The sequence below is a fragment of the Panthera leo genome, chromosome A2 (genome assembly GCF_018350215.1).
Source record: "Panthera leo isolate Ple1 chromosome A2, P.leo_Ple1_pat1.1, whole genome shotgun sequence".
NCBI classification, from domain to species: domain Eukaryota; kingdom Metazoa; phylum Chordata; class Mammalia; order Carnivora; family Felidae; genus Panthera; species Panthera leo.
The window spans coordinates 152,529,033-152,548,957 of NC_056680.1; the positions used below are offsets into that span (position 1 = coordinate 152,529,033).

The 19,925-nt window shown below is 46.0% G+C and overlaps 1 protein-coding gene across 1 annotated transcript in view; it reads right to left on the reverse strand.

The window, feature by feature from the left end:
- The window catches only part of ZC3HAV1 (zinc finger CCCH-type containing, antiviral 1), a 61,454-nt gene extending 49,390 nt beyond the window's left edge, over positions 1-12,064 (reverse strand). The window contains exon 1 of the mRNA XM_042925988.1: positions 11,662-12,064. Within this exon, the coding sequence (XP_042781922.1) occupies positions 11,662-11,969 (308 nt within the window). The 5' untranslated portion in view covers positions 11,970-12,064. The remainder of the gene's footprint in view (positions 1-11,661) is intronic.
- Between the last annotated feature and the right edge of the window lie 7,861 nt (positions 12,065-19,925).

Here is a 19,925-nt window from a genome sequence, read left to right on the forward strand (position 1 = left end):
CAATCATCAACCAGGGAGTGTTCAGAAATACCTAAGCCAAACCCTCAGAGCCTGATTTAATTTGACAGGGGGTGGCAGGTGATGGTACTGTGCAGTGGCAACTGAGAATTGTTAGTTGGACTAGTCAGATCAGAATCTAAGGGAGGTTCCTGAATTAGACAGTCACCTCCAAGCTCTGACGCTTAGCGAGCTGGTAAATACAGAGCCGGCCCTGGACTCAACAACCAAATCAACGGGAAAAACATACCAACCTAAGGGAGAGTCTTGTTTTTTGACAGTGATGTGTCTCCAAATACCCCTTCCCTTCTCCCACTAGCCCCCTCAGCTCCCCAACACCTTGTGGGGAGGGGCTGATAAAAAACAAAGATATAGTTGATTTGCACAGAAAACAGGAAATAGCTCATCGTGATGTAAACCAGGTGAAAAAGGAACCAGGATGTGTGAAAGATAAAATCTAGAGAACGCTGATTTAAGAAGAAAATGTCACCCACCCATAAAAGCCCTAATGAAGTATTATTTCAAAGCCATGAGACTCCTGTTCGCTCTGTTTGTACAGCTGATGTTCAAGGTTAAGTTGCCATGTGACTAGAGGTAGGGATGGCTCAGTGAATCTGGAAGCCCAAGTAAGATGGCGGGGGAGAATCAGAGCAGACGAATAGAAAGCGCAGGAACAGGATAAGGGACGGTGTGGGGGAAGAGAAAGCATGGAGCTGAAGACAAGAACCGGCTTTAACCACAACTGTACTACCCGGAACACACAAGGTGCAAAGAAGAGAAGGTCAACTGACTGCTGCCACAGGGTGAGCTCAAGGGGTACCAGCTGCAGGCCTCGGCCTGGGGACAGGAATGCACCTGGTTGGCTGCAAGACTCTGGGCAGTGGAGGGTGATAGGAGGATGGGGGCCCACAGAGGATGGGAGGGGTTGGGGAGGGTGCTGAGGATCTGGGTGTAGTCTATTGTACCAAGGGTGAGGCACCCCCAAATCGTCTCTCTGTTATTGCAGACAATGCCCCAGACTCCAGCACCCTTAGCACTGCCTATTAGAATCACCTAGTGACTTCTAATAAATGCCAGTGCCCAAGCAATACTCCATACCAATTAAATCAGGATGTGCAGGGGTAGGAGCAGGGCATCTGTATTTTTTTTTTTTTTTTGAGACAGAGGGCGCAAGTGAGCGAGGGGCAGAGAGGGAGAGAGGGAGGGAGAGAAGGAAGGAGAAAGAGAGAGAGAGAGAGAGAGAGAGAGAGAGAGAGAGAGAGAGAGGGGCAGGGCTCACCTGAAGTGGGACACGAGCTCACGGAACAGTGAGATCATGACCTGAGCCAAAGTCAGATGCTTCACGACTCAGCCACCCAGGCGCCCTGGGCATCAGTATTTTTTTTAAAGATTCCTCAAGTGATTCCAATGTACTGCAAAGGTTGGACCCATCACCCTAAGTCCACATCAGGGCTGAGAAAAAGCATAGGAAGGGTAAAGCGTTGAGAGGTGGTGGTGGTGTCACCACAATGTTCACAATTAGAGAAAGTGACCCACAAGACTCCTCTCCTCACACATACCCCTTCTCCTTCTTCCCCTGCCATACTTCCCAACATAAATCCCTTTGGAAATTAAGAGGAATGTTAAACTAGAGGGAAAAAGTAATACACTATTTAACGGTGGTTTGAGGGTTCCTTTCGCGAGAGAGGAAGGGGCAGAATCCTCTAGAATAGCCTACTCTTCGCCACACAAAGCATGTGCTCCATAAATATATGCTGATGGAGGGGGCAAGAATGCCCCAGGCTTCCTGTAGGTCTTGTGGTTCTATCACAGAAAAGTAACAGATAGGTCGCCCTAACCCCGGAGAAAAGCAATACTTTTTTCAACTTGTGTTCAGCCTGCGCTAAAGAATCCATCTCATTTCTCTTTTATGCCCTCAAATGCCGAAGCCACATGAAACCTCGTTTTTGCAATCTACCAGGAAGCAGATCGGTGCTGTTTCTGAAAGTGTGGTTCACGGACCCCTGCAAAACAATCTGTAGGATGATGGGGAAAATGCAGATCCCCGGGGGCCCAGCCCACCCCTCTGAACCAGAATGTCTGATGTGTGACAGGGAAATCTGCATTTTCGTAAGCCCTCCCCAAGTGATTCAGATATATATCAAAGTCTGAGAAGTACTGCTCCAGAGCTGGGTACCTACTATCCACCAGGGGCTACCCAAGGCTGATAAACTCAGGGTACAGGAAAAAAATGTTACAACTCTTTACATGTATTTCTTACCTAAAAAAGTAAAAAAAAATATTGCCTGGGCTATAAGATGTGGAGGAGTAGGGGAAGATGGACCGGTTAACTCAGAAGGTGCACAAGATAGCCTTAGGCCTAATAGAAATTTTCTACACCTTGATCGTGGCGAGGGTTACATGGGGATATATCCGTTTATCAAGACTGCACCCTGGATACTTTTTTTTTAATGTTTTTATTTATTTTGGGGAGAGAGAGACAGAGCATGAGCAGGGGAGGGACAGAGAGAGACAGAGAGAGACAGAGAGAGACAGAGAGAGAGATTGGGAGACACAGAATCCGAAGCAGGTTCCAGGCTCCAAGCTGTCAGCACAGAGCCCAACGCGGGGTTCGTGAAACTCAAACTCACCAACCGTGAGATCATGACCTGAGCCGGAAGTCGGACGCTCAACCGACTGAGCCACCCGGGCGCCGCGCAACCTGGATACTTTAAATGGGTGCATTTTACTGTATGTGAATCACACCTCAATAAAGTTGATTTTAAAGTTCTTTTAAAAGATAAAAAAGTGAGGGGCACATGGGTGGCTCGGCCGGTTAAGTGTCCGATTCTTGATTTCCGCTCAGGTCATGATCTCCTATTTTGTGAGATCAAGCCTCGCACCGGACTCCGTGCTGACAGGGCAGGGCCTCTTGGGATTCTCTCTCTCACTCTCTCTGCCCCGCCCACCCCCCCCCCCAAAAATATTTTTTTAAAAAGATAAAAAAGTGAGTAAATATTTAATATACAAACTACGAAGTTACACGTTAGTTATGTGATTTTTTAAGTAAATATATTTATAATAGGAGTCCATGTTCAAAATGTTCTCTATTGACAGGAGTCAGGAATCAAAATGTTTGGAAATTACTCCCCTAGGTGACTTGTTACCTGATGCTCACAGTTGGTCTGAAATGGATGAAAATCTTTCTGAAGTGTGGCAGAGCCCAAAAGACAGTGAAACGGGTCTCCATTCTCTCCTCGAAACCTGAGTCCAGCTCCTCTGTTCCCGCTTGTTTGAAATGATTTCTCCCTGGGCCTGAAATCCTAGGTCCTTCTGGATTCCTTCACTCCTTTTCCACCCCCACCCTGGAGCCTTGCCAATTGCAGAGTAGCCTTTAGGTAGAGATCAGAGATACCCATTTGGAGGTAAATATGGTCAGGACCAGTAAGCAAATGAGAACCCTTTTATGGGAGGAAAACAAATCTGTATTTAGTTTCACCATTTAATGCTGCTATCTCTATACTATGTAAAAAGTAGAAAATCTATTGTTATCAGATGCTTCTCTGTCACTTATTCAACATTTTACCAAGATTCATAGGGCCGCCTATAATGTCGTTATGTTTCTTAGCTGAATTTCTGAAGAAAGCTGCAGAAATCGAAAGTCAGATTCGGCCAAATGAAAATAAACATGAAACAAATGTGAAAAGAGGATGAAAATTCCCAAATGATTCCTACGGGCCCCACACCCCTCTGGGCCCTGATGTCACAGAAAACAGCAGTCTCTATGGCCATCAGCCTAACCGCGAGACTCCACGGACTGAGGACAACTGGTAACAGAAGGAACTTCCAGAAAGACTCCTCGGTAAATACGCCACACATATGACAGGTAACATGCAAAAGTAAAAGGCAAACCTTTGAAACAAACATTGTGCTAAGTGAAAGAAGCCAGACACAGTGGGACAAATACTGTAGGATTCCATTTGTAAGAAATATCCAGAACAGGCAAATCCACAGAGACAGATTAGAGGTTGCCGGGGGCCGGGGAGAGGGGAAGACAGGGTGACTACAGATGGGTATAGGGTTCCTGTTTGGGGTGAGGAAAATGTTCTGGAACTAGATAGCCGTAAGGGGTGTACAACATCATGAATGTACTTATTGCCATTGAACTGTACGCTTTTTTTCCCCCAGTTTGAAGGTCATTCTTTTTTTTTATTTTAATTCCAGCATAGTTAATACACAGCGTTATATTCGTTTCAGGTGGATGTTATAGTGGTTCAGCGATTCTAACATTACTCAGTGCTCATCAAGGTAAGTGTGAACTGTAACACTTGAAAATGGTAAAAAAATAAATAAATAAAGACCATTACAAGCAAAAAATAAGACCAATAAAATGCAAAAGAAAAATGAAAGATGGAAATAAGAAGCAACTGCTAAGAATTAGGCGCCAAGGAAGGGAAACGTAAATTTGAGCATTAGGTCTTAGAGCGGCTGGAGACCCAGAAATATGTAATGAGTTAAAACCACGATGAGGTAAGTTTTCACATTACTTGTATTGGCACAAATTTTAAAAGGCTGACGATGTCTCCTCCAGCCAGGCTTGCAGGTTTTTGAAGGCCATAGCCTGCTGCCGCCTCCTTTGCCTGGCAAAGCAATAAAAGCTACTGTACCTCTTTATCTGTTCCCCGCCCCGCAAAAAAAGGCTGATGATTGTCAAACGGCGAGGATATGAAGCAAGGGAATGCTCATGTTCTCCCAGTGGTAGTAAAACCTTGTATACACACTCGGAAGACAAGTTGGTACCATCTCATAGAACTAAAGATAAACGTGGAAGTTCTACTATGAGACATCTAGGGAACTCTTGGTACACACGGAGAGACATCCCATAAAATTCAACGCATCAGGGTTTGTAACAGCAAAAAATCAAAGACAATCTATATTTTGATAATAAGAAAACATTGACATATAAAGTACACACATTTCCTACAAAAGAAAGCTCTGCATTTGAAAGAACTAAAGCAGGGGACTCGGGGCAAAATGGAGGTCCATGCAGCAAGTGCCCAAATGTTGAAAAGTAAACAATCAAGCTCTGAAGTGGTTCAATAAAATACGTTCCGTCTTCCTGTCTCAATAACATACTTTCATAATGAGCTGGAAAGCCAAGTTCGAACGGAGAATTCTCAGACTCCACCAAGTTCTCTGGTGGATATAGAAGGATATGGAAGAATGGATATAGAAGGGATATATAGGATATAGATAGAATAGGATAGAGGAGGATGAAGACAGTCGGCCCTGGCTTGCGACTCTGGCCTACCACTTCTCTCTTCTCACCCCCGGCTGTGTCCCACACTGCTGGAGCCATCATACGGAGGCAACAGACATGCCAGCCGCATGTAGGAAGACCTGGGGAAGAAGCCATCCAGGCTGTGGCTGTGGGTTCGGGAATTCCAGGGTCCCAGAAACCCAGAGCATGGTCTAGAATGAAAGTGGGGACTAGAGGTTCTAGATGGCCTCATGGACTCCTCAAAGAGTGCGCAGGGACACAACTAAAAGAGGGCCAGAACTAGGGTTGTAAAGCAGAGGCCCCAGGGCAGAAGTCCATCTTGTCCAGGTCTCCAGACGGTACAGAAACATAAACAGGGCTCTGCACATTAGGGGTGAGTCTCAGAATCATCATGTTGTGCACACAAAATAAGCCAAACACAAATAACTGTATGATCTCTTATGCGTAGAATCTAAAAAGTCACACCCACACAAGGTCAAATGGTGGTTGCCAGGGACTGGAGTGGGGAGTGGGGTTGGTAAGGGGATCCCGGTCAAAGGATACAAATTTTCAGTTATAAGATGAACAAATTCTGGAGCTCTAAGGGACACCATGGTGCCTGTAGATAACAAGAATGTATTCTCAACGGTTTTTATTTATTTTTGGGACAGAGAGAGACAGAGCATGAACGGGGGAGGGGCAGAGAGAGAGGGAGACACAGAATCGGAAACAGGCTCCAGGCTCTGAGCCATCAGCCCAGAGCCTGACGCGGGGCTCGAACTCACGGACCGCGAGATCGTGACCTGGCTGAAGTCGGACGCTTAACCGACTGCGCCACCCAGGCGCCCCTAGAATGTATTCTCAAAATTTGCTAAGAAAGTTGATCAGAAGTGTTTTCATCATTAAAAAAAAAAAAGAGGGAAAATTGATGAGGAGATAGATAGCTTAATTAGCTTGACTGAGGGGAATTATTTCATAATGTATACATATATCAAAATATCACATGGTGGGGTGCCTAGCTAGCTCAGACTCGATCTTGGGGTCAGGAGTTCAAGCCTCACTTGGGTATACAAATTACTTAAAAAAAAACAAAAACAAAAACAAAATACCACATTGTAATACCTTAAATATAAACAATGTTTATTAGTCCATGCTACCTCCATAAAGCTGAGGAGGAAAAAAGAACAGTTTATTTATCTCTAGTTATCACGTATAAGATGGGGGAGATGATCAAGAAAGAGAATTCGGGGGGAGGGATAACAGCAGTATTGTATTTCTGAAGTCGATTCATGGGTACACAGGTAACTCATTGTATGCTTTAAATATTTTCATGAGACTCAAATACCACATAATAAAAACTTCAGAGAGAAAATTACTTTAAAAGTAAACAACTTATGCCCTTTTAATTGGCATAAATGTAAAAAGTCTGATAATACGAAGTGCCAGCTGGCCATAAGATGGGGACACTGGGACTCTCAAACATGAAAATATTTGTCAGAATCTAGAAAAGTTGAAACTGCAACCATTCAACACTCAACACAGCAATTCCACTTCGTAATGACCCACTCTGGAAAAGCACCAGAGACATGTATATTCTTGACAGCATGGTTTGTTACAGCAAAAAAAAAAAAATTGGAAATATCCCAGATGCCCATTATTGGAGCAGTAGGCACTGAACTGTGCTATAAATCATATGAAATACTATACAGCTGTTAAAATGAATAAATTGGATCCTCATGTATCAACATGAATAGATCCCCAAAAAAGTAACACAGAGTAAAAATTCTAAATACATAAAACATGGGGCGCTGGGCTAACTCAGTCAACCTATCTTGGAGTTGTAAGTTCGAGTCCCATGTTGGGTATAGAGATTACTTAAAAATAAAATCTTTAGGGGCACCTGGGTAGCTCAGTTGGTTAAGTGTCTGACTTCAGCTCAGGTCATGATCTCATGGCCCGTGAGTTGGAGCCCCCATCAGGCTTTGTGCTGACAGCCCAGAGCCTGGAGCCTGCTTCAAATTCTTGTGTCTCCCTCTCTCTCTGCCCCTCCCCCGCTCATGCTCTGTCTCTCTCTTACAAAAATAAACATTAAAAAAATTTAATAAATAAAATAAAATCTTAAAAAAAATACAAAACAACACTACATTTTGTGTGTGTGTGTGTGTATGTGTGTGTGTGTACATATATATATATGTGTGTATATATATATATGTGTGTACATATATATATATATATACACACATATATACACACACACACACACACACACACACACACACAAATGTATGTGGGAGGAAATAATAAAAGCGTGGGGGGGCAGAACACACACCATAATCCTAACTGATGTTGCTTCTGAAGACTGGAGGGAATGAGACTAGGAAATAGAAAGTAGTTTTAGGCTTGTTATGGTTTTTATTTTCCTTTAAAAGATAAGCAAAAATGAAAAAACGTAAATATTTATTCTGAGAGATGAGTTGCAATCTTATTATATAGTACTTTCTTTTATAGAACTTTTGTTATATTACATATTGAGAGTATATACATACTCTGATGCTCGTCACATTATTCTTTGCAATTTGGGCGGGTTTTTTTCAATTTATTAAATAGTCAATTAAACCTCTTCCCATCTACCCACCCCACCCAAAGTTACAATTAACCAAACGGGAAAGGCATACAAACAGGAAAGAGCCCAGAGGAAACACCCACATTGGCAAAAAACCACAAAGCTAGTTGAAAACGCTCAGGCAGCCTGCTTTACACAGTTAAACAGTCATGCTTGAAAAACAAAAAACAAAAAAACTTGAATTAATGAAAGGTCGTACTTCATACAGCTACTTCACAACACAAGTGGCTAGTTAAGAAACCGCGCAGTGATCTGGATTCCACAGTAACTGCCAGCTACCTGCTATGCGACCTTCGGTAAATTTCTGAAGAGGTCTGGGCCTGAGTTTTATATTAAGATGGGATTTATAACACCTATCTCGAGAGCTATAGTAAAGACTCTCTTGGATACCATCTCCAAAGTGCTTATCATAATGCTTGATAGCTATTTGTTCAATGAATGGTAGTTATTGTTTGCGACAGACCTGGGATTAGAGCTCCATGTGTGGGCATGTATTTCAGTAAAGCAAAATAGAAATATCTAAACTGATGCACCAAAACAAATAAACACCCAACAGTGAAGCAAGCCCTTGTTGACTAACATGTACTGCTAAAAGCAATATAAGAGAAAGACTAGAACTGCAAGATAGATAGGAGAAATCCTATCCATGAATATAAAAGAATTTTTATATAAGGAAATATAAAGGAAATTTACTAAGTCCAGCAAAATGCAAACTGCCCTCAGGGAGAGAAAGGTAATGGTTAAGTTCAATATGAGTATCAATTGGTCAACAGATCCCATTAACCTGTAATCCACAAGGAAAATCCTTTAGACTTCCACATGTCAAGTTTTAGATGATTTTATTAATTTTCTAAGAAGGGGGAATAGTTTTAAAACATACTTGGGGAGGGGCGCCTGGGTGGCTCAGTCGGTTAAGCGTCCGACTTCAGCTCAGGTCACGATCTCACGGTCCGTGAGTTCCAGCCCCGAGTCGGGCTCTGGGCTGATGGCTCGGAGCCTGGAGCCTGCTTCCGATTCTGTGTCTCCCTCTCTCTCTGCCCCTCCCCCGTTCATGCTCTGTCTCTCTCTGTCTCAAAAATAAATAAAAAAGCGTTAAAAAAAAATTTTTTTTAAATATATTAAAAAAAACATACTTGGGGAAAAAACATATTTTCGAGGTTTTGAGTCAAAAAAAAAAAAATACTCCCAAGAGCCCTATTATGAAGACACAATGCACTTTAATGGATTAAAAATTTGTAATTCTCCTATTCAAAAGTGATGAAAAAGGAAATAAAAAATACAACTAGACCAATAAATAAACTAGACCAATACTTTACCAATAAAGTAAAAATTCATCACTTCACTAGTAAGTTTAAACTTATGGTTTAAAATGGTTTTGATGTTTCAAACCACACACACACACACACACACACCCCACACAAATACCAGAATAATATTCATAAAACAAAAATCTAAAGTTCCTTAAAAAAAAAACACTAAAGTTTTTAAACATATTGTGTGTAAGAAATTGAAAGTTTCTATGGGGCGCCTGGGTGGCTCAGTCGGTTAAGGTTAAGCGTCCGACTTCGGCTCAGGTGACGATCTCACGGTCCGTGAGTTCGAGCCCCGCGACGGGCTCTGTGCTGACCGCTCAGAGCCTGGAGCCTGTTTCAGATTCTGTGTCTCCCTCTCTCTCTGACCCTACCCCGTTCACGCTCTGTCTCACTCTGTCTCAAAAATAAACAAACGTTAAAAAAAAATTGAAAGTTTCTAAACATACTGGATATGCAACATTTTTAAACAATTATGGATTATGTCTTTATAGGTTTTTTCCTGAAGATTCAAGTCCTATTATAAGATAATCAGGGAAATTTGAATGCCAACTGGATATTAAAGTATATTAAAATTGTAACTGTAAAAAATTATAATTGTTGTACTGAGGTTATGTGAATAAAATAGAGTCCTTATCCTTTAGAGATACTAAAGAATTTCCAAAACACATAACATGTTGGAGCCGGGAACAGGGATGGAGAGGGGGAAATAAATGAAATAAGATTGGCCATATTGTGAAGACTGCTGAATTGAAATGATGGGCACATGGCAGTTCACTATTCTCTTTTCTCTAGTATATTTTGAAAATATCCAGAGTAATCAATTAAAAGAGAAATACGTATTTAAAACTAAAAGCCAATGCTAATTGAAGAATTTTTAGTAAGAGAACAGGAAAGAACCAAAAATAAATAAAATAAAATAAAAAGGTAACGAGGCCTTACAACTGCGTGTTATTCAGTAGAGTGCTAGAACATTCTATCCCTTTCTATCTTCTACCCTCCACCCTCCTTTCCTCCTCCCAGATTTCCTGGGTTACTGTGACTTAGGAGAACTCCCTCTACACTCATTTATGATGTACCTCCAACTTAAAAACATACTTTCAAATTGGTGTCTCACAACATATTCAATAATTTTTTTTTTAATAACGGAGCACATTCAGCACTTTTTAAAATTGTTTACCCTTTTGTCCCAAACTTTAAAAGAAAAAAAACTATCTCGTTGACCTCATCCATTTAAAACACCTGTATTTTGTATGCTTTTTACAACACATATATTGGGGGTTAGTAGTCTAAAATTTTTTCCTAAAAATCACAAGATCAAAAGATTGATGGCCACCATTTTGCACACCAAGACATCCCTTAAAAGTTTTTAAGAAGGAGCCAAGGGTGAAAAGTACTACTACATCAAGAAAAATTGAGCATAAGCGCACAGGGAGACAAAACACCGGGAGAAAGACTATGGTCGGAGACAATCGTTCACTAATTGAACAGACGGTCAACAAGAAGTGGGATGGGACGGAACTGGGCAGGAAGGGGACCAAGAGAAAGGCTTGGTGATTAAGGTATTGAGAAAGGTGAAGAGGGAGTTCTTTCCCGGAGGAAAGGAGAGTGACTGATTGGCAGCATATTCAGGTACAGAGGAGAGGAAGAACCCAGATGAAGCAGGAAGGCAGGGTCAGCCCGTGTACAAATGGGAGCCATCTTTGGATATGTGACAGCAGAACCCTAGGGAGTGAGCTCTCTTAGGGAGACACTGGGAAGACAGGTCAAAAGGCTTAACCCAAATTCGGGGCACACTAGATTTAGGAGGCCAAAAAAACGAACAAGGGGAAACCCAGAAGCAGCTGCCTGAGGGAAAAGCCGCACTATTTCAAAGTGGTCCCAAGAATGGGCGGTCACCAGTTTGGGCCATCAGGAAGACGTTGGGGCAGGAGCACTGGGAGAGGACACTGCAACATCGAGGAACCTTGAGGAGGCCCTTTCAGGGCAGGCGGTGCGTACTAGGTTCGCAGATCAGAAAAGTGCTAATGAGGGGCGCGGAGGCGGCAAGGAATGGACGCCCAAGCGAAAGGGCCAGCTCGCTGCGGTGGAGACGGATCCCGCTGCGGAGGGTGCAACACGCCTAGGGAGGAAGACAGCGCCGAGGGAAAGACTCAAGATTCCAGACAGTGGGGGCGTTTTCCTTCGTTCTCAAACCTGCCTCCAAAAGTTCTAGACCCAGGCTCGCCCCAAAATACTGTATCCCCGCAGTCTTCACCGGAGCGATATCGGGTTGGCCAAATTCCAGAAAAGATCTGGAGGCGCTGGACGGAGGAGAACCGCCACCAGCAGAAGCACGGGCGGGGCAGGGGCTCTCCCAGGGGAGCAGAGAGGCGGGACGCCGGAGGCAGACGCGGTCGGGTACGACGCCCGCGCCCGTCGCGGAGCAGCGGGCCCCCGACGGTGCTCCCAGACCCGGGCCTGGGGAAGCCGCCCCTTCTCCGTGCACTCACCTCTCCGACTGCGAATAGCGGCACCGGCCCAGCAGGTTGAGTTTGCAGAGGTGCAGGTCTTCGCACGGTCTCTGGCAGTACTTGCGACGGCAGACCCGGGCTCGGGTGGTGGCCACCACGAAGCCGGTGACCCTGGCCCTGTCGCCGGTCTCCAGCAACACGAATCGGTCGGGCCCAGCCGCCTCCAGCACTTCGCGGAGCTGCGCCTCGGTGAGCGCGATCTTTTCGAGCAGCGCGTCCAGGGCCATGCGGCCCCCGTGGGCGCACAGGATTTTGGTGATGAAGCAGCACACCTCCGGGTCCGCCATGGCGCGCTGCGCTGGCCGGCCGCGGCGCGGGACGCTGCTCCGGGGAGAATCGAAACTTATAGGAGCCCCGGGGGCGGGGGCGGGAGCGGGCGGTGCTGCGCTGGGCGCGCCCGGGACCAGCGAGCGCGCGCTCCTCGCCGCCGTTAGCTGAGCCCAGCGGTTTCGTTTTCCCGCTCGGCCCTGGGTCGGGAGGCCGGAACTCCCCGACCCGATCCCCGTGCCGGACTGAAAGTGAACCGCGACGGCAGCCGAAGGGAAAGAAAGCGAACGGCGCGTGCGGGTCTGCCGGCGACTTCCGCAACCGCCGGACCCCTTCGCTGGGTTCTTGGCTCCGCCAGGGTGACGTTCCCCAGCTGGGCACAGCGAGGCTTCTTCCGAAAGAATTGAAACTAAAAATGATCTGGGGCCCCGGTGGAGTTTTTTATAAGCCAGCCCGAGTGGCGAATGACGCGAGTCTTAGGAGCCCCCTGGAGGAGTTCTCTGTTCTCCACCCCACCCATTCCGGGAAAAGAACCGACCTTAGCGAGCGCTCGCCCGCAGCTGGGTGCCCGGCCTCCGCTCTTGGTGAATCTTCTCAACAACTCCAAGGATTAGATGCTATTATCCTAATTCTGTACTTCAGGAAGTAAGTAACTTGAGTAGACACAACCATTAAGCTGGAACCTGGATGTACCCGAGGTTCTCCAGATCTGGCCCCACGCCCCAGATCGTGGTCCACCTGGCCAGGACCGATGTGCACTTTCTCCCTCAACACCATGCCCTCTTAAAGAACAGCGATTATTGCTCTCGCTCTTTTTCGTCTTCGCAAGAGCTTTTTGAAGAACCCTCTCCCCCTTCTTGCCACTGTTTTGCCTGCCTGTGATCGGTAACTGGGGTGTCCCAGGTACCACTTAATTCTCAAGGGCAAGTGGTCACAGAGAGGCATGCTTAGACATATCCCGAAATTTCAGATGGGTTCCTCTCTTTGTGCGTTTGGACAAGGCCTTATCCCTTGTGGAGACCCTCTTGGACCCCCAGAGTCGGTATAAAGATTGTCTTAAAGTGAAAACATTCGGGCTACAGAAGATGCAGAAGGAATTTTTGCCTGAAATTCTCAATCTCAAAGCAGAGCCTCCTTCAGATACAGCTGCCATTAACCCCCTTCCAAGGGAGCTTCCTGCTAATTCAGCCGCCCAAGGAAGACAGACTGCCCATCCATTAGCATCAGAAAGCCCAATAGAACCTTCCTTATTCTCCCATTGAAGCTCTAAATAAACTCTTTTGTTAAATTGAGATAGATAAACTTCAGCTATTCCAGGACTTTTCCATTACTGGGAGCTCCCCCCACCTCCCAATGTGAAAATAAACCTTGTCTTTCCCCCTGTTAATCTATTGTCAGTTAATTTGCAGACCCCAACCACCATATCCAACCCTATCCAAGTTGGAAGAAGAAAAAGGTTTTCCATCCAACACTCCCAAGTTAAAAAAAAGGGGGGGGTCATTGATCAGATAGGAAATAAACCTTTTTAAAAAAATTTATAGAATTCATGGGCACCTGGGTGGCTCAGTCGGTGAAGCATCCGACTTCGGCTCAGGTCATGATCTCCCAGTTTGCGAGTTTGAGCCCTGTGTCGGGCTCTGCTGACGGCCCTGGATTTGCCCAAAGCCCTGCTTTGGATTCTGTGTCTCCCTCTCTCTCTGCCCTTCCCCTACTCACACTCTTTCTTCTTCTTTTAAAACTTGTGTGTATGTATGTATGTAATCTCTACAACCAAGGTGGGGATAGACCTCATGACCCGAGATCAAAATCACATGCTCCTCTGAGCCACGTAGGCACCCGCGTTTTGAAGAATTTAAGTTTACAACTGAATCCTATACATTAAAAAAAAATTTTTTTTTAATATTTATTTTTGAGAGAGGGGGCATTCTTCAAATGATCAACAGAAATTCTCAGTTTGGTAACTCATGGTGGATGAACTATGTCTCTCAGGAGTAGAGTTCTTTGGCATAAAAGGCAGCCAAACATGGGGCCTACACAGGATCATCTGGCTTGTTCCCTCTACCTATCACTTCCATAATTGTCTTCGATCCACTTGGCCTTATTTGTGTTCTAACAGGTTCCCAGGACAGGGTTTTCATTGTCAAATTCAACATAGCATTTTCCATGTGACCCTTACATTAGTTAGTCGCTCTGAACATGCAAAAGTTAAAAAACAAAAAACTAAAAACTGGTCCCTGCCCCCAAGAAGCTTGTATTTGAGAAGACATGAAAAAAATATTAAAACATAAGGGAATCGGTGGCTAAATGCTGCGATGGGTATATAGGAGAATGGAGGAGGAAGAGTACAGTCTGGCTAAAATGTTGGCAATAGAGGTCTAAAATTCTCAATTCAAATCCATGAAAAACAATTATAAGGGAAAGTGGGAAGGGAAGAGGCAGACATTTGGGGAAATTTTGAAATTCGTGCTGTCACAGGTTGCATTCCCCTGATAAGGAGTTGAGATGTTCAGACGATTCCCTGGGGTGTAGCACTGGAGAAAGTCAAGGGAAGGCGCAGACTAGGGCTATGGCAGCTGTCAGACAATGATACGGATCTGACAAAGTTTGCCAGCCCGATGGGGAGCAGGAGTGAAATGTTGCAGGATTTTGTTTTACCTCAATACCCGGGAATCATTGTCTCGCCGCTTCAGAGAATGAAGAGATGGACACAAATGAGCAGCCGGCAGAAGTTTATTAGAGTATCAGATTAGACAGTAAGAAGAGTGTGAAAGCTCTCTTTGCACAGAGGAGACATTCGAAAGTGAATGCCCAGGACTATAGGCAAGGGTCCTTGTTTTATAAGGTTCTGGTCCCCCCCCTCCCTTTCCCTCCCCTCTTGTGTCTTCTCAGGTTTTACCCTTATTGGCTTGACAACTCTAGGTGCTGGGTTGTCCATTCCTGATTGGCTCGTTTCCACTGTATGAGGGGTGGCCTATGGCCATATCATTCCTTGTGGGTCATACCTCTTTGGTCTACTTATTTTTAGTCAGGTCTTTTTGTCAAATTCCTGAGGGAAACCCCAGGGAGGGAAGGTGTGGTATCTGTTACATTCTTAAGAGGAACCTTATGCCCAGAGGGGTTTGCTGTGGTCAGACACTCCCAACATTGTTCCAAAATATGTGTTGTCCCCCCCACCCCGCCCAGGAAACTCAGGCCCTAATATTTCCCTCTCTGCCTATTTTATCCTATTTTTCCCTATCATGCTAACATTGGGCAGAAAAGCCCAAGCCCTTGTACCGCCGCCCTGCTCAGTCGTGGCCAGGGGCCACTGGACAAGTACATGACTCGGGCTCAAACACTGGAGCAGATCCTGAAGGGGCTAAAGCTGGAGGCTATCAGCTCCACACATCTTCTAGCTGTTGGGCAGCAAGCCCTGCCTTGAAGGGGGTCTGACTGACACACGCTTGTCCACTACAGTCACCCTGTGTGCCACATGGATCTATTTGTCCATCCGTATTCAGGGGACGGCTCCTTCAGGGCTTCGTGGGCCACTCTTCTTCCTGTAAGGAAACTTAGAAGAGGAAAATTAATGGAATGACCTCTAGCCCCTGTCACTGCAGTTGGTTGCAAGGCCACAACTAGCCCTTATCATAGCCCTCCACCAAAGGGACCCCGGGGTGGTTCAGTACCTTAACTGTCCCACTCTTGATTTTGGCTCAGCTCATGATCTCACGATTCTTGAGTTTGAGCCCCATGTCCAGCCCTGCATCCAGCTCCACACTGACAGCACGGAGCCTGTTTGGGATTCTCTCTTTCTCTCTCTCTCCCTCTCTGCCTCTCCCCCGTTCAAACGTGTGTATGTGTGTGTGCGCGCGCGCTCTCTCTCTCTCTTTCTTAAAAAAACAAATATAAAAAAAATTTATTTGAGCATCTCAAATAAATGCTCTGCACTTATTATGGGAGCACTGCAGAGATTTCCCTTCACCACTGCTTTCCAAGACTATAGCCACCCTCCATTTTCAGCTTGTACTGCCTACTGGGATGACTCATTCACAACCCCAACTTGGGCTTTTTCCTTCCTCCTTTAGCTGGTTATTGTGGGGCCCCCTCGTATGGTCCTAGGAGTAAGCTAGGGCTGGGACGCCAATGTAACCTAATGAATGACATGGAGACGTGGGCTGTGTATTCATGCAGCTTGTCTGTACCTTCTGGTCTTGGTTGTGCTCCGTATCAGATGGACCGGTTTCATCTTAGGATGGCTCTAATGTTAGGCCTGCCTGACCTGTCGATGTGTCCGATAGGACCTAGCTTGTGATGGCCCATTCTGAACCCATGATCATTTGTTTTCTCTACCGGGGCCCGGTAGCAAGCTAGGAGCTGCTTTTTAGAAGGAGTGTAACTCTTCACCGCAGTGGGTAGGAACTTGTTCCGTAATCCCAGGGGTCTACATAGTGATTCTACTGGGATGTGCCGCCAATGCCACACTTATTCCATCACTGACACCTCCAACACTGTAGGCTCTGCTCGATTATATAATCTGAACAGAAGGGCTGTTTGTATCACAGCCTGGACCTACTGCAGAACTCCTTCCTGCTCTGGGCCCACTCAAAGCCAACAGCTTTCCACGTAACCCAGTATGTGGGCAGCAGGACTGTTCTTAGGTATGAAATGTGTCTTCTCAAGAACCCAAAGATTCCTAACAGGCTTTGCATTTCGTTTTTTCCAGGAAGGGATAGGAGATGTAGCAAGGCGTCTTTCTGGGGGGAGGAGATGTCCCAGCATGCTGCTGGATCATCGGTCCCCCAGAATGTTTGGTGAAGTGGCAGGTCACAAATCGTTGTAGGACTTATCTCCCACTCTCTGGAGTGGGTACGTCATACCAAACCTCTAGCACAGTCTCCGCCTTTTCCTCCTCCTGCCTGGGCAGTACGGTATCATCCGTGTAATGGGTCAACGGGATGTTTGTGGGATGTCCAAACGTTCTGGTTCTCTTCAGACGATACCACAACGGAGGACTGAAGAGTGAACACAACCCCGTGGCAAAACAGGAAATACTTGCTCTCCATTCTGTGGGGATACGAACTATTTCTGACCCTTTTTTGTTGAATGGGATAGAAAGAATGCATTTGCCAAATCAGTGGCCACAAACCATGCGCCTCAGGCTGCATGGCTCTGCTCCAGCTAAGACACTACGTCTGGCACAACCGGTATTGACCAGGAGTTACCTCCTTGCAATAGTCCCTAGTCATTCTCTAGGGTCCATCCCATTGCTGCAGGGTCAACAATGACAAGTGAAACAGACATATGACAGCGACAACATTTCTTCATCTTTTCAATATTTAAGAGTGGCACTAATCTCTGACACCCCCCCTCACCCCTGGAATGCAATGCTATTTTGTGGTTACTATATTGGCCTGGGGAAGGGGGTGGGCGAGGTGTGGTTTTAGCCGCTCTGCTTGGCCTTCCCTACTGTGATAATTCTCATGCAACAGGACAAGGAGGTAATGCGAGCCCAACTTCCAAGAATGTCAATCCCAACTGCACATTTGGGGATGAGGGAAATGACAACCAGTGAGTCCATGGACCCAGAGGACTCATCATAAGTTGGACTCTTCTAAGGAATCCATTCGCTCCCGTTCTAACAGGGGGGCCTTCACATCTCGGGGTATCAGTTGACCTCTGACCTTCTACACAACAGTCACCCAAATATCTGGGTATCTCCGGTACGAATGTTGGCCAGAGTGACTCTATCTTTGGCTTGCCATCTTTTTTTTTTTTTTTTTTTAATGTTTATTTATTTTTGAGAGAGCCGGGGAGGGACAGAGAGAAAGAGGGAGAGAGAGAGAACCCCAAGCAGGCTTTACACTGTCAGTGCGGAGCCCAGTGCAGGGCTCGATCTCATGAATTGGGAGATCATGACCTGAACTGAAATCGGACGCTCAACCGACTGAACCACCCAGGTGCCCCTTTGGCCCACCATCTTTACTATGCGAGCTCAATGGCCTCTCCAGCACTGCTTGTTCCCGCCCCCCTAAAGAATGATGCATATATTCTGTGATCATATCCTGCAAGGAGAGCACTGGGAGATCTGTCATGGTCCCCAGCTCACTAATAGAGGTATAAACACGGACAACATAGTTGCCCCCTCCTGAAGCACAGGAGACGCCAGGAGGATAATTACTGGTAGGTATTAGTCACGTTAATGTATACACTTTGATTTTACTGCTCTGCTCACCCTCACATCCCTCTCTTTATAAAATCCATCAACTAAATCTGAACTTTGTGGAGAAGAGCTGCTCAGCCTCCGATCGTCACCAGCCTGATCCCCCCTGTCAGCAAGGTACCCTGAATAAAATTCTGCATAAACTGTATGGAGGCGCCTGCTTTGGTTTTTGGTCTCAAAGTGCTTTTTCAATTTGGAGGATACTGCATGGTTCCTCCACTCTCTCACATTCCCTTTCCCCAGTGCTGTCATCCACATAAATGTTGTAGATCTCTTTGGGGAAGGATTGGAGCCACTATTACAGTTCCTTCTCGCCATAGTGGGTTTTTAAAAAAATTTTTAAATGTTTGTTTTTGAGAGAGAGAGAGAAAAAAAACGACCAGGGGAGGGGAAGAGAGAGAGGGAGACACAGAATCCGAAGCAGGCTCCAGGCTCTGAGCTGTCAGCACAGAACTCAACACGGGGCTCGAACTCACGAACTGGCGAGATCATGACCTGAGCTGCAATTGGACGTTTTAACCAACTGAGCCATCCAGGTACCCTGGGTGTTTAGGTCCTTCTCCCTGGGGACCTGGCCACCTCTTCAGTCACTGGGTTCTGCGTCTGAACACTGGTTCAGGAATGGAAACCAGGTAAGGAATTGTGCACTTTTATTGGGGTCACGGTCTCTCTCATTGTCCTGCTCATTAATCCTTATTCTTTTTTTAGATTATACACAGGAAACAGTACTTTGCTGGCTACCCATCTACTTCCCTCGTTGGGAAATTCTGTTCTGTTCAAAATCTCTGAAGCTCTCCACAGGTCGGGGCTGCTGGCTGGCACTCTGAACTTACAAACCCCTGGCTTTTTCAGTTAAGGGCCATCGTCCAGGGTCTACGGCATCAGGGTCCTCTCGTCCCCGCTGCTATCGGTGAGTCAAGTCCTAGGACAGCCTTTCCTCCCATCCGGTATGTCCTATGGGGAAAGCACCACAGAACTATCTCAGTGTTGCTAGTGTCCCCCCTCATCGGTGATAAATGGGATTCCGCTGGGCTGTTCTCTGAGCCCAGTCCTCTGGTGGATCTTCTGCTGGCCTAACATAATGTATCTATTCTACCATGCCCACTTTTCTGAATCTTTTAATCCTTTCATCTACTGTATGCCACAAAAATTCCGGCATCTCAATATCACTCTTCACGGGCTGTCGCCTTCCCAGGCTTCTAGGAGGCACTTGGAAGCAATGTTGCTCTACCCCTCTGGCCTTGCCAGGATGCTAACTCTTGTATCCCACAGATGGCTCCTATGTCAATGAATTCTCCCATATGCTTGATAGAAGAGTTTTCTCCGAACGGGAAGGTTGGAAATCAGAATAGATGGCTCATTTTAAATTTTTTTTTTTTTTACTGTTTTTATTTATTTTTGAGGCAGAGAGAGACAGAGCATGAGTGGGGGAGGGGCAGAGACAGAGGGAGACACAGAATCCGAAACAGGCTCCAGGCTCTGAGCTGTCAGCACAGAGCCCGACGCGGGGCTCAAACCCACGGAGTGTGAGATCATGACCTGAGCTGAAGTCGGACGCTCAACCGAGTGAGCCACCCAGGCGCCCCAGATGGCTCATTTTAGAGGACTAACAAGGAAAGGGGACGAGAGGAGACGAGTGGGGAGGTGGCGGGAAAGGGGGAGGGAAGCGTGAGAAATTGTTCAGGTAGCCAGAGAGAGATTTTTTTGTTTGCTTGCTCATTTATTGCTGCTGTTTTACTAGAAGATCAGCAAATGTGCTGATGGGCAGTGCCCA